Raw genomic sequence first — 13,347 nt, 5'->3', positions numbered from 1 at the left:
TGAAAGAAAAAAGGTTTTCTACTTATTACCTTGCGATAAATTCTTAATCCTGTCAAAATTACCCGAACATACAATTCCCACCTATGCAAGTTTAAGGGTTAAGGTTGTATTAAATTATCATTTCTTCAGTAGCATATTAATGGACTAATTTTATTTGATAATAATATTGTACGTTCATACAACTGATTAAAATATATTACCATAATACTAGTTAATGTAATAACTAAATTACCAATAACACATAGTAAAATTACTATACAAATCTAGGAATTTTATTTTTTAATAAACAACTTGTTGCATAAGCATACTATTTTGATAAAGAAGTGGCCGTGATCATAGTTATCATTTTATCATTGCAAGTACATATTTTGTAACTTTCCAATTATACGTAATTCTACTCGGTAAAATTGGTAATGTAAGCCATTATACGTTAGTGTATGCCATCTGGTAAGAATTTAATATAATTATATCAGATTATGTTTATGTTTAGATTAATAATATTTTAATTTATAATAATAATAATTTATAATAATTTATAATAAAAGTAATGTTTAAAAATGTATAACACTTCTTTTATGCTGTTTGATGCACGTCCGTGGTACCCTCATGTATTAACATTATACGAACTATCTTTAACAATAATTTATTGTAACTACTACCTGTTAGATTTTTTTATCATATGTAACTAATAAAATGAAAAAAATTGTGCTTAAAATATGTAGATATAAAATCATAATTTTCAAGTATAGTATTCTCAATTCTTTCATACATCATTTTATATTTTTTACTAATTTTTTAATATAAAATTTTAGGGTAATAAAGCAACAAATTTATCACAAAGTATAGCATTATTTTATCATTCATTGTATGTGACTATTTTTAGATGTTTACTAAAATTTCTTTGTCTACAACTGCTAAAGTGTTACTTTCTCTACCCACATTAAGAAATATACGAAGTTATTCTGTTATGATGAGTAAATTTGATCTCCCTGATCGCTTTAAAGGCAATGATAAGTCAGTATGGTAAATAACATTTCAATAATGAGATGTATTGAAAATTGTAATACATATAAACATATATATAAGTACTTATAAATACATATTTTTAATTAATTTGATTTTAGGGTGGAATATCTTCAGTTGGCTTCAAAATATAAGCCCATAAATTTAGGACAAGGATTTCCAGATTTTTATGCTCCAGAAAATTTAACTAAAGCTTTGGCTGCTGTGACTACAAGTGACAATCCTCTATTAAATCAATATACCAGAGGATTTGTAAGTATTTCCAATTTTAAAAAGAAACACACAACAAATATATTCCAGAGCTATTAAATGTTGGTCATTACTTATTTCATCATGTCCATGATGTTGTTATTGAATTTTTTCACTTTTAATTGCAATGATTTTAAACATTTTATGTACATTTATGTATCTTATTTATAGATTGGGAATTTTCAATATACTCTATCATTTTAGGGTCACCCACGTTTAGTAAATGCTATTGCAAAATTGTATTCGAAGCTCTTAAACCGTACTTTAGATCCAAATAAGGAAGTTCTTGTAACTTCTGGTGCTTATGAAGCATTATATGCTACGTTACAAGGTCACACAAACTCTGGTGATGAGTGGATAATTATTGAACCTTTCTTTGATTGTTATGTACCTATGGTTAGATCTGCTGGAGGAATTCCAAAGTTTATTGCCTTAAAACCAGTAAGTAAACTATCAAAGTATGTATACTATTGATATAAATGCAAGCTCTTTATACGTATTTATATCATGTATTTTGTATTCCAAAGAAAAGCACAAAGGGATCTCTTTCTTCTGCAGATTGGATATTTGACAGACAAGAATTAGAGAATCTTTTTAATGAAAAAACAAAAGGAATAATCATTAACACTCCACATAATCCTGTGGGAAAGATTTTCACTCTAGATGAATTACAGTTTATCGCTAATTTGGCTAAAAAGTGGAACACCCTTGTTGTGTCAGATGAAGTGTACGAATGGCTTGTTTATGAGCCATATAAACATGTTAGAATTGGTAATAGTATTTGATAGTACTAATGTAATTTCTATTAATTATTTTATTTAAATGATGAATGTATTTTAGCAACATTACCTGATATGTACGAACGTACGATTACCATTGGATCTGCTGGTAAAACATTCAGTGTTACTGGGTGGAAAATAGGATGGGCATATGGTCCGGAAAATTTACTATATAACTTACAAATTGTTCATCAAAATAATGTATATACGTGTAACACACCAACTCAAGTATGTATAGAATTATTAAATAAATATTTATTGTAATGTACCTTATTAGAATTATTTAAAATTATATTTTTTAACTCCGTAGGAGGCTGTGGCTATTGGATTCGAACAAGAATTAGAAAGATTTGGTCAACCTGACTGTTATTTTGTGAGTTTAGCTAAGGAGTTGCTACCAAAACGAAATTATATGGCTAAATTTCTTAGCGATGTAGGAATGATTCCAACAATTCCCGAAGGAGGATACTTTATGGTAGCTAATTGGTCAGCTTTAAAAGATAAAGTACGATTAGAAGAAGAAACAGATGAGAATAAAGATTATCGTTTCACAAAATGGATGACGAAAAATGTTGGAATTCAAGGAATTCCCCCATCTGTATTTTATAGTCCTGAACATAAACACTTAGGGGAAGATAACGTAAGATATTGCTTTATAAAGGTAAGAACAAATTTGGCATAGATAATATCGAGCCTCTATTTTCTTCGTATTTATAATTGATTTCTTTTTTATCATAGAAAGATGAAAATTTGAAAAAAGCAGCCGATGTTTTAATGAAATGGAAAGATCAGCAATAGTAACAACTATATTTATCTATAGTTAATAATTTTGAGATAAAAAATCCATAGAAAATTGTCCAATTACTTAAATATCAGGCATTATCTTTAAAAGTTATTTTAAATTATATTCAATTTTACTAGAATATGCAGTGGGTAATTTTTCACATTTATATATAGCCTGTACAAACACATTGTTATTTTTCTTGTATTAAATTTTTATTATGCATAAGACTGTTTTCTTATATTTTATATTTTATGCAGAGAAATCACCACGGAGCCATCTTTTCGCATCTTTAGTGTCAGCTCCGAAAGTTTTGCCGAATCTAAATGGAATATTTAATATTTAAATAAAATTTTTTAGGTATACATACATATACATGTGTATAATGTATAAAGATCAATTTTTTATATTTTCCATATTTTTCGGAATATTTGCGATGAGAAATTAAAATAAAAACCATAAAATAGAAATAATAGCATAATAAAGTAGAAATGATTACCTGAATGTTTCTCCAGGAACGTGTCCAAGATAATTTGGAAGCATACCAACATGTTTGTGGTAAATAATAGTGGGTTGAATTAATAGAGGTGGATCAGGTCGTGAAATTGTTACTGGTGCCCATTCTGTACTTTGTCGTTTTCTATAATCAGACGTAAAATCGCAAAGGGCGCTGTTAGTAGCCGGAACATTTGTTTTTCCAAAATGCGCATATCCGTATGGTATGTGACCCCCGTATCCTACAAAAATACAATTAAATGTTTGAAATTTTATATTATAAGGAAAACTAATTAATATTTATCTTTCTAACTTTAACACTCACTTCTTGCATTTTCTCGAATGAAAGAATATCGCATTCGTTTTTCACTATCCGTAAGATCCATCTGTACTTTATTGTTAATATTATTTTACAAACGATATCGCGTATTTGTTATATATCTGTTTGTTAATTCATTTTATTAACAGGTCAAATTTATGGACGTCATTAAAGGTTAAAGATTTTGTGAAACAGTTGAATCATACGGAACGATGCTTATGTAAGTTTTATACTACATATAGAATCATTCGAAGACAAGTTCAAGCTAATAATAACGTGACAAGATGGACTCACGACTGATAAAGTATTTTTGCGGATTTGCATTGTCCATAAAGTAAGGGGATGGAGAATGATCGCTGGGTGTTTCGTGTTGTTCGTCCAAAAATAAATTCCTCGTTACACCCACGCAATCAGGTCGAACTGTTAGCATAGGCAGTTTAAACTCACTTTTTATGAGCTATATAAGAAATTTAGATATGATTTCATTATTCCTTCCCTTATTCCCTTATTTCCTTATTTCCTTATCTTAACTAAAAAAGAGATCGTATAGGTACTTTACCAAACGATCTTCTAAATTTCTTGGTTCTCCCTGTCCAGCTTGTATATCTATAATTCGTTTAAGTTCATTAAGAGCCGCTCTATTTCTTAATTGTTGTCGTTCAAATTCGGCAAGTCCTTCTGTAGCCAACACCGTGTATCTTTGTCCATTTCTGGCTTTTAGTTTTGGAGTAAATCCTAAAATAAAACATTTACGTTGCCATTAAACTGGTACATTTACCCTTCTCATTAATGTTTATTTTCATTTCATATATGTACCTTCGTAACTTGGTGTTATAGGATGAATAAATATAGGGTCGGTCCTTTTGTATCTAGCATTTACTACGTCTATGTCATTTTTCGGTGGCCTCTGGACCTATAGTTGATTATAAATAATTATAAATAATATTATTATTTTAATAAATTATATTATATATATTATTTTAATTAATTTAAACTTATAAACAGCATTGATTAAAGTAATAGGAACAAGGACTATAAAATATTGTATAATACCTCGTAATCGTCGGGGATACGGTTCGATAAAATGAGGGTCTCCGCATGATTCACTGTAGGATCAAGAAGCACTTTGTGCGTAAGACTTCCATACGTTTCACCACATCTGTAGCGATATTGAGGACAGTATCCGGCATATCTAAAACGGACCTTTATGAATGTAGAAGAGGTATCAATGAATATAAAAGTTAAAGGGTAATAATATTTTAAATATTTCTTACTGTACTGTATTATTTAGGAAACGTATATGTTACACTTTCGAACATAATGTATTTACATTTTATATTTAATACATAAACGCTGTACTATTTACCCTGGAATAAGATGTGGTTCCGCTGTGGATAATAATTCTGTTCCAGCAGACATTTTTCTGTTATATATTTCCTAATGATACGTTAATTTAATTAAATACATTATCCAGACTAAGTGGAATTTAAATTATTTCCATGTACAGGAATCTTTTCTTTTATACATTAATTTATTGGCATAGTTACCGAAAGGTTATACACTGCATTTCCGCTAAGTAATGTCTGAATTTTGCTTTAGAACACCTTATTTTCCGAAACTTGAAACAAATGAATTTTAATCGTTCGTTTTTCATTATATCGAGACGCACCAACTGCCTTACTATTAGCAACTGTGTTTGGTGCAATGGAATTTTGTGACTGTGCACGTGAGATGAGATACCTGCTTAGGAACTGTCAAATTACTCGCACGATGTATAATTTAAACAACACTTTACGTTTTCGCTTTTACCACGAATACGTTGGCATCGTCAACTTTTTCTATTTCCTGACATTTTTTTTGTACAGTTTTATTTTACGCGGCGTATAAACTGTTGAATAAAGAATTATTTACTGAGTATTAGTACGATTCAGTGCTACGATATAAGTATAACACGTATGTACATATGTTACATGTATGTACGTGTACTCCACATCAATATGGAAACGCTATTTAATTAATTTATTTTAAATAACTATCACGTTGCAATCTTATCAGCTTATCTTTGATTAAAGTAGCAAGGCGAAATTCCACCGTTCGCTACTTCATATCTGAGTTCCAATATTAGAATATACGAGTCATAAAGTATTTGTATCATGTTTTCTTGCGATGTTTATATATATTACACACACAATAGATGAAAATGGACGCCACACTTACTGTACGTTGTGTGTTTTATAATCATATGTAATTATATAATTACAAATAGGAAAAATTAAAGCGGAATTATACAATTACCTATAAAGTCGGAGAAAACCTACAATATATTAAAACACTCGATCAATCTTTCCTCAGTTTCCTTTATATTATTTCCTTCATATACATTTTCATATTCCCTCGTTATATTATATATTATATGCTATATTATATGCTGTATTATAGCATTTAAAAGCGAAGTTTAATGCAAATTCGTTTTATGAACGATAATAGTGTACCTTCGAATCCATTGAGTCAGCACGGCTCAATAAGAATCATTATATATATTAATAATTCGCGATGAAATGAATTTATTATCAATATTTTAAGTTTATTATTAAAAAAAATATTACTAATTTTTCTTATTTTATTAATCAAAACAGTAATAGATAGGAAACGCCCCACAAAAGAAAAAGCTGTGCAAAAAAGAAGTTGATTTAATTAAATTAAATTGACACGTATATCGAGCGCAGTTTTAAATCCATAAATCTAGTTCGTTGAAATTATATTAGCTCGCGCGTGTTTAATTTCCACACGTATCTCCATCGTGTTTCAGTCCAACGTTTAACTGGGCAATTAGTATTATTTCATATGCAATTACTAATTACATCAATATACATGATACAATTATTCTAAATTATGTAATGAATAATATGAGTTGATTGGCTGCGATCATGATTATACGATGTAGTTAGAAAATTTATTAAATGATTTTATGGTAAATTGTTATCTCGTAGCTTTCTGGATAAAGTATCATGTTTAAACATTTTAAAGGTTATTAAATATTTATATATATTTGTAATTACAATAGTATGGTAATATATTTATGGAAAATTTAAATATGCAAAAATGTATGCAAGAATGAACGTAATAAATAAAAATGGAAAAAATATACTCGTTACAATATTTAGAAGGAAAAACAAATCTCTACCTAGGTTCCATTCCTGTAATTTAGTACATAAAAAATATGAATTTTTATAAACATTCGCAATCTGGTAATCCTGGTTTTATTTCGTTGTCAATAAAAGGCAATAGTCGCCAGAAATATTTGCGTGTTTTCAACAATTATGAAAATAAAAGATTTGATATCGACAAGTCATTTTAATGGGTTTGGTGCTTCTAGCGTGAATCAACGTCTCCTGGAGCTTACAATACTGAGAAAAACAAAAGTGGAAGCCTGGTGATTTAGCCATTTCCTCGTTAATTGCCATTACACTTGCACGCAGGATTAATTACCGTGAACATTGGGGCGGTTTGACTCTACTGTGACTTTTCACGGAATAACGAATTAAGGGGCCCACTAATTGGTCGTCAAAAGGGCCATCTAACAGCCAAGGGGGGAGGAACGAATTTACGCGAGGGTAGGGAGAAGGACACGTTGCGTATACACAGACGAGTGAGGTGTACGATAAACGTTTCGCTTTCCAGTTTTCACGGGGCTACCGCGGCAAAAGAACATACAATAGCGAAGCAACGATTTACTGAAAAGTTATTCTTTATAGCAAATAAACAGTAGCTGTCTTACTGTCTAACGATGGAACGATGTTACTTCGAATCATACGTCGCGTTTCGAGTACATCGATGTACAAATATTTGGTTGTGTATATGAACAATTTGTGTTTATAAATAACTTACTCAAAATGATATTTATCTATTTTGATAAATGTTTTAGTGAGAAAGCTTTAATTTTTAGTGATCATAAATAATTGTATTGTGCTGACGCATAATAGAGAAATTATCATAATAGAAACGTTTGATTTTTTTCGAATATAGAATAACAATGTCCATGTGAAAATACACTGGAAATAATAAAAATGAATCCGACAGTTTTCTGTAAGAAAGTACGTAGTTAAGTTTTGTGTTGCGCAAGAGAAATATGTGGTTTCACCAGCAAATGAATTCTATATTCTACGTGGACGCTGACATCAAGCCTGCATATTTGGCTAAAGATGACAGGGTATGTTACCTAACGATTTTTATTCACTTCTTCAAATAATGTATCTACGTACATATATTCTACGTGAAATTACTTACAATGCGAAAAATGAATTCTTTTCGTGTTATACTAACAATAGATTCTTAAGAATTTATCGTTAATGGTATTGTTCTCTTTCTCTTTTGAAAATACATATATTTATTTACAAATATCTAATTTTTACAAATTTTGACGCTGTCAATGCATAGGAAAAATTACAAATTGAGATATTAAAGTACAGTTTGTCAAGCGAGACGTATGTTTGTATTAATATTCTAGATATCGTAATACTTTCGCCTTTTACGCGTTTTTAAATATCGGCTATTGTTTGATCGTTGAATAGTAGACTTGTAGATAGTTCACGCGTTTCTATAATTAAATCTCGGTTTTCTATGAAAGAAAGTATGGTGGGAAATACCACGCGATACATCTAATGTCGTAATATCACAAACTGTAATAAAAAGTGAAACCGATAAGGAGTAATGGTTAACGGTGCGCTATTATATTGTATTAAATTATGTGTTTAGTCGAATTCTTCAACAGTGAAATAAAAGGGCAACCTAGGAACCGTAAAATTACTTGCACGATGTGTAATTTAAATAACACTTTAAGTTTTCGCTTTTATCACGAGTACATTGGCATCGTCAACTTCTTTTATTTGCTGACATTTTTTTTGTACAGTTTAATTTTACGCGGTGAATTAGCTGTTGAATAAGGAGAATTGCTTACTGAGTATTAGCACGATGTATATACGTATATTCAGGACTAATATGAAAACCTTATTTAAACAATTTTTTTTAAACAACTATCATATTGCGATCTTATCAGTTTATCTTTGATTAAAGTAGCAAGGTAAAATTCCATCGTTCGCTGCTTCATATCTGAGTTCCAATATTAGAATATACGAGTCATAGGGTATTTGTATCATGTTTTCTTACGATGTTTATATATATTACACACATAATAGATGAAAATGGACGCCACACTTGCTGTACATCGTGTGTTTTATAATCATGTGTAATTATATAATTATAAACCGGAGAAATTAAAGCGAAATTATACAATTACCTATAAAGTCGGAGAAAGCCCACAATATATCGAAACACTCGATCAATCTTTCCTCAGTTTCCTTTATATTATTTCCTTCATATACATTTTCATATTCCCTCGTTAACTATATTGTAGTATTTAGAAATGAAATTTATTGCAAATTTCTTCTATGAATGATAACAGCTAGAATGATGAGCGTAGCTTCACAATCGACCAGAACTTGACCTATAAATAAGATGCTACAATCGTTTGTATATCACTTATTAAATTGAAAAATTACACGTTCGATAAAACGACAATTAAGGGTATATCTAGGGGGATAGTGGCCAGGTGTGACTCGAAGTAAATCAAACACGTTGCATCCGGTTCGTGTATTCCGGTCTATACACGCGCCGTGCGGCAAAGGAATAATAATTTTCTTCTCTTCCCCTGACATTTTGCTTTCTGTCCCTGCGGCTGGCACGACCAGACCGGAAGCTTTATTATCGCGCAGCTCGTTGCAAGTCGTGGGTGGACGTATAGCTTAACCATAGGCGAAGACATGCGCGGTACAAATTCCGTCTCTGAGATTCATTCCAGCGACCGCGGCGCGGATGAAAGTCATCGAGCGCTCGAAACTCATTTTCACTTCGCATAATGAGATATGTTTGATATTGGAGAACTTGAGACATAAATTTCGCTACTTCATACAGTCGTTCTTTGGTTATGCACGATGACTTATGAAAATATTTTAACATTTATTATTGAAAATTTCTGTGAATATATTATGTGCATTGTACAACAATTTTTAGATGTGTATCCAACGTGTGAAATAGAGATCTAACTATACGTTCGTCGTTCTTCTAAAATACGCGTCAGATATCCACGCAACGAAATTCGCTCTTTTATGTCACGCTTTAGCGAATATTTACACGCACTTGCGTCGCGTGTCTTCATCAATCGTCTAAAAGATTCGCAAACGTTGGGGAATCTTTTGCATGATTGGCCGAGTTGCAGCTTTAAACATAGAGTAGCTTACTCATTCATCAGCGAACTAGAGAATTTATGATCGTTCGTCTACGCGTCCAATTACTTCTTAAATTCTGTCGAAGCGAACCTATTAAGCGAATGTCTGTCGTTCAACAGCCACTTCCGTGCGAACGTCTATGGCGCACTATCGTTCTTTTCGGTAAACAAATTATTCCTCTGCGGCGTAATGCGAGCTTCAAAGAGGCTACCGTGTGGCGCCTGTAGGCATATAATTCAATCGAATTGAGTCTAAAAAAGGTGAATCGGAAAGATATTTAAAACAAGATAGTTTTCCTCTGGTTCTTCATCAATAAAATATCGATTACGCGAAAGATATATGATTCTCTTAAATATTTCGTTTTATATTTTAAAAAGTATTTGTCATACGTGAGAAAGTTTCAGCAAAAAGTTGTATAATAAAATTATCTGTAAAATGAGACCTGCTACGTTACGATAAACCCAATTGCAAAAGTATGGAGAAGTCTATTTTTCTTTAACTTTTTATAGTTCTAATCAAAATTATCATACAATACCGAGGTTATATGATAAATAAATTCTAGTTATACCAAATCTCGAATCGATCCGTGTGTTGGATTTCGCATGATCAATTTGTTAACTTACACAACGAAGAATTTTAAGTTTGCAATAAAAGCGTATGAGCTTTTCTCAGCTTATACTTCGAGTTCGTACATTACGTGAGAGATCGATATTTTGAAATGCGGAGTAAAAAAATTTTTTCATTCAAACGCGTGACTAAAATGTAACGATAATCATTTTTGCTTAGCCGTAGAATGTATTAATAACTTTCACATTTTACATCCTAGCGCAGTGAAACTTGTTTCTACCAATTTCTGGAATCATTCCACGTAATTTATGAAAAAAAGCGTTTCTCTAGGAGTAATTGGCTCTAAAATAGGTCCTTTTTTCGAAAAATAGCCAACGTTAAATTATTAAATATTAAGAAGCGCGACAGGCGTTGTTTTGCGGTTTATTACTTGTATCATATATAGATATTTTCCCTATTTTTTAAACTCCTATAAAGGATAGGAAAACGTTTGCAAAGTTGTTGCGAGACAAAAGCTGTTTTGTGAAAACACCTTTTGAAATAAAGGGAGGGCGGATATTACGTTATCGCGAAATCTTGCCTTTAATATAATAATCGCGTGGATTTGGCTTCGCTAATTGTATCCAGAATAGGCGTGTAAAATCATTAACAGTGATTTATTACAGATCGCAGGGTCATGCTTATCTGTACAATCGTATGGAACGACGTTGATCGATCATGGATTCCTCCCGTGCTTTTCGACGCCTTGTTTGTACACGTTTATCTTATTTTCGATGGATAGACAAATAATGATAATCCTGGACGATTCCATTACACGACAGATCAGCCGCTCGATGCCCCTCGTTGTTGATTTGTTACTGATTCTGGCTAAGACCTTCTTAAACAGGATTTCCTGTTAGGAATGGGAATCTATTTGGGAGTATCGCCCATCGAGGTTGAAAGTAATTTGGTGGTACATATTAGGTTGATCGAAAAGTTTCGTCTTTCTCTTTTTATTGAACATTTGAAATCTTAATGGAAGTTTATTTTTGTTTATACCCATGTATAGCGTAATAAACTGTAAATTAGCCAGTAACGCGAGTAAGCAATAGTTAGCGAAGCGACTTTAACGAAACATTAGTTTAATTCATGATTTTACGCAAAAGAAAGAATTATTCGTGATATTTTGATAAATCTGCACAAAATTGGTTTCATCACAACATCATGACTGTATTCGTTTCTATAGCATCTTGCATTCCTTGCGATCAAGTTTTGGGCCAATAAAATTGCCTTTCGCAATTTGGCTGTGATTTTACAGCATTACGAACCTTACTCTTACTGTTAATAGCAATCGCAAGAATCTTCCGATCCCGATTACTTTCAAGGTTCAATTATTTTTATATCCTTATCACTGTGCTTTTCTACGTACCCCATGCTTGCACGTACAACGTCTTCATCCGGCAACAAGTTGCATCATTTCTTCGTTGCATAAACAAACGGTGCATATAATCGACTGCAATGGCCAGCAGGCTAAAGTATCGCTAAGTACCGATCAACCTCATTAACGTCATCGAGCGAGGTGGACAGTGATCGATTGCGCGACGTAGGTACTACTCGTGTGCTGTTCGGCAGTCGCGCATACATAATCGTGTACCAGGCAACGGCGCATGCGCTTTCGATCGATCGATAAATTATGCAGCCTATTGCTCGTGCACGTAAATCATACGCGCACATTCAACTACCCTTTGCTTTGTCGTTGTTTCTTCTGCTTCTTCTTCTTCTTCTTCTTCCTTTTCTTTTCTCGTCTTATGCTCCTTCCTTCTTGCTTTTCGTTCGTCCTTTTTTCTTCCTGTTATTACCGTCTCCGATGTTTCCGCCTTTTCGTCTTTGTGTCATCCAATCTGAGACAAATCCATGTGCGGGGAACGTATTCGTACGAACGTCGTGACTCGCATTGTATTTGCTGCGTTTTCATTGTTCCGATCGCACGATCCAGGAATATCGACAGTGTCTAATGCCGATGACCAATCAGTCGATCGTGTCTGTCGCACACTATTATGAACAGAATCTGTGAGATTGTAGGTAAATTGTTCATGAATACTGAAACGATTTTATTCTCACCGTGGTCACTAATAACCTTGGAGCATGTATGTGGTTTTAAACTCGTGATTTAAAAAAAAGAAAAGAACTGATCAATCCGAATGAAATAAATCAAAAGATATTATTTTTGTAATTCACGCGTGCCCAGGTATTTTTCAACGGCAATATATGCTTCAATTAGAAAATCGACAGCCAACATAGGAAAAGCAGCGTTTCTCACTATATTATGCGCAATCAGGCACTGACTCATCGAACGAACGATGAGCATATGCACATCCGCGAACAAAGAACGCGTACGAACCCTTCCACGAGGATGATCTTCCGCGCGCGTTCTGTATTCTATCCGCCGCGGAGCGGCGCCGCGGCCGCATTCATTGAAATGCTATTGAAGTCGCGTTTCGATAATTGTAGGGAGATACAAAGGATTACAGTGAAAGCTCTTCTCTGATGCGTTCGCTGTACTAGGGATTCGATTGTCTCTCAGTATGTATTTAACAGTATTTATGGAATAGGGAGACTTTAAATACAAAATATATTGTACAAAATACATATGTATTTGTTTTCCTTAATTTTGTAACTCCAACAGCATTTTAAACATAAGTAACAGAATCTTATGAAGTTTCTCCAATAGTAAACGAATTGCGTGAAAAATGAAGCATTTTTAGCGATTAATAAACATCGATTGTCCTTATCCATTAAAAAATTTAAGCTTAAGTGAAGAGGAACGTTTCATTCTAAACGAATAATAATTTCATCGATTGGTTAAATTAG

General features: G+C 32.4%; 3 protein-coding genes across 7 annotated transcripts in view; 2 read left to right on the top strand and 1 right to left on the bottom strand.

The window, feature by feature from the left end:
* Window positions 1–289: 289 nt before the first annotated feature.
* On the top strand, window positions 290–5,125 carry LOC100644987 (kynurenine aminotransferase). Of its 3 annotated transcripts, XR_007223330.1 has the most exons (10): window positions 290–447; window positions 884–1,023; window positions 1,125–1,275; window positions 1,477–1,713; window positions 1,800–2,043; window positions 2,113–2,279; window positions 2,362–2,712; window positions 2,790–2,984; window positions 3,093–3,192; window positions 3,348–5,125. XR_007223330.1 is itself a non-coding variant. In XM_012319297.3 (8 exons), exons 2-8 carry the CDS (start codon window positions 884–886, stop codon window positions 2,847–2,849), a joined length of 1,350 nt encoding a protein of 449 aa, XP_012174687.1. In that variant the 5' UTR covers window positions 290–447; the 3' UTR covers window positions 2,850–3,060. The 3 variants fall into 3 exon arrangements, 2 of the variants coding, with proteins under 2 accessions (XP_012174687.1, XP_020723594.1); XM_012319297.3 differs by lacking the exons at window positions 3,093–3,192; window positions 3,348–5,125 and having other exon boundaries at window positions 2,790–3,060; XM_020867935.2 differs by lacking the exons at window positions 290–447; window positions 3,093–3,192; window positions 3,348–5,125 and having other exon boundaries at window positions 863–1,023; window positions 2,790–3,060.
* Window positions 2,986–12,828, bottom strand: LOC100647713 (UPF0605 protein CG18335). 3 transcript variants are annotated; one of them, XM_048404112.1, is made up of 8 exons: window positions 12,598–12,828; window positions 11,906–12,528; window positions 4,700–4,838; window positions 4,463–4,559; window positions 4,206–4,381; window positions 3,941–4,103; window positions 3,332–3,569; window positions 2,986–3,154 (listed from the first exon to the last, which is right to left on the bottom strand). In XM_048404112.1, exons 2-8 carry the CDS (start codon window positions 11,908–11,910, stop codon window positions 3,085–3,087), a joined length of 888 nt encoding a protein of 295 aa, XP_048260069.1. In that variant the 5' UTR covers window positions 11,911–12,528; window positions 12,598–12,828; the 3' UTR covers window positions 2,986–3,084. The 3 variants fall into 3 exon arrangements, with proteins under 3 accessions (XP_048260069.1, XP_012174686.1, XP_012174685.1); XM_012319296.3 differs by having other exon boundaries at window positions 11,906–12,828; XM_012319295.3 differs by lacking the exons at window positions 11,906–12,528; window positions 12,598–12,828 and adding an exon at window positions 5,013–5,109.
* The window catches only part of LOC100645613 (probable serine/threonine-protein kinase DDB_G0282963), a 50,110-nt gene continuing 44,087 nt past the window's right edge, over window positions 7,325–13,347 (top strand). The window contains exon 1 of the mRNA XM_012319290.3: window positions 7,325–7,856. Within this exon, the coding sequence (XP_012174680.1) occupies window positions 7,776–7,856 (81 nt within the window). The 5' untranslated portion in view covers window positions 7,325–7,775. The remainder of the gene's footprint in view (window positions 7,857–13,347) is intronic.

Source organism: Bombus terrestris, chromosome 3 (genome assembly GCF_910591885.1).
Source record: "Bombus terrestris chromosome 3, iyBomTerr1.2, whole genome shotgun sequence".
NCBI lineage: Eukaryota > Metazoa > Arthropoda > Insecta > Hymenoptera > Apidae > Bombus > Bombus terrestris.
Note: the sequence above shows the minus strand (reverse complement) of the source record. Positions and strands in the feature narration are given on the sequence as shown.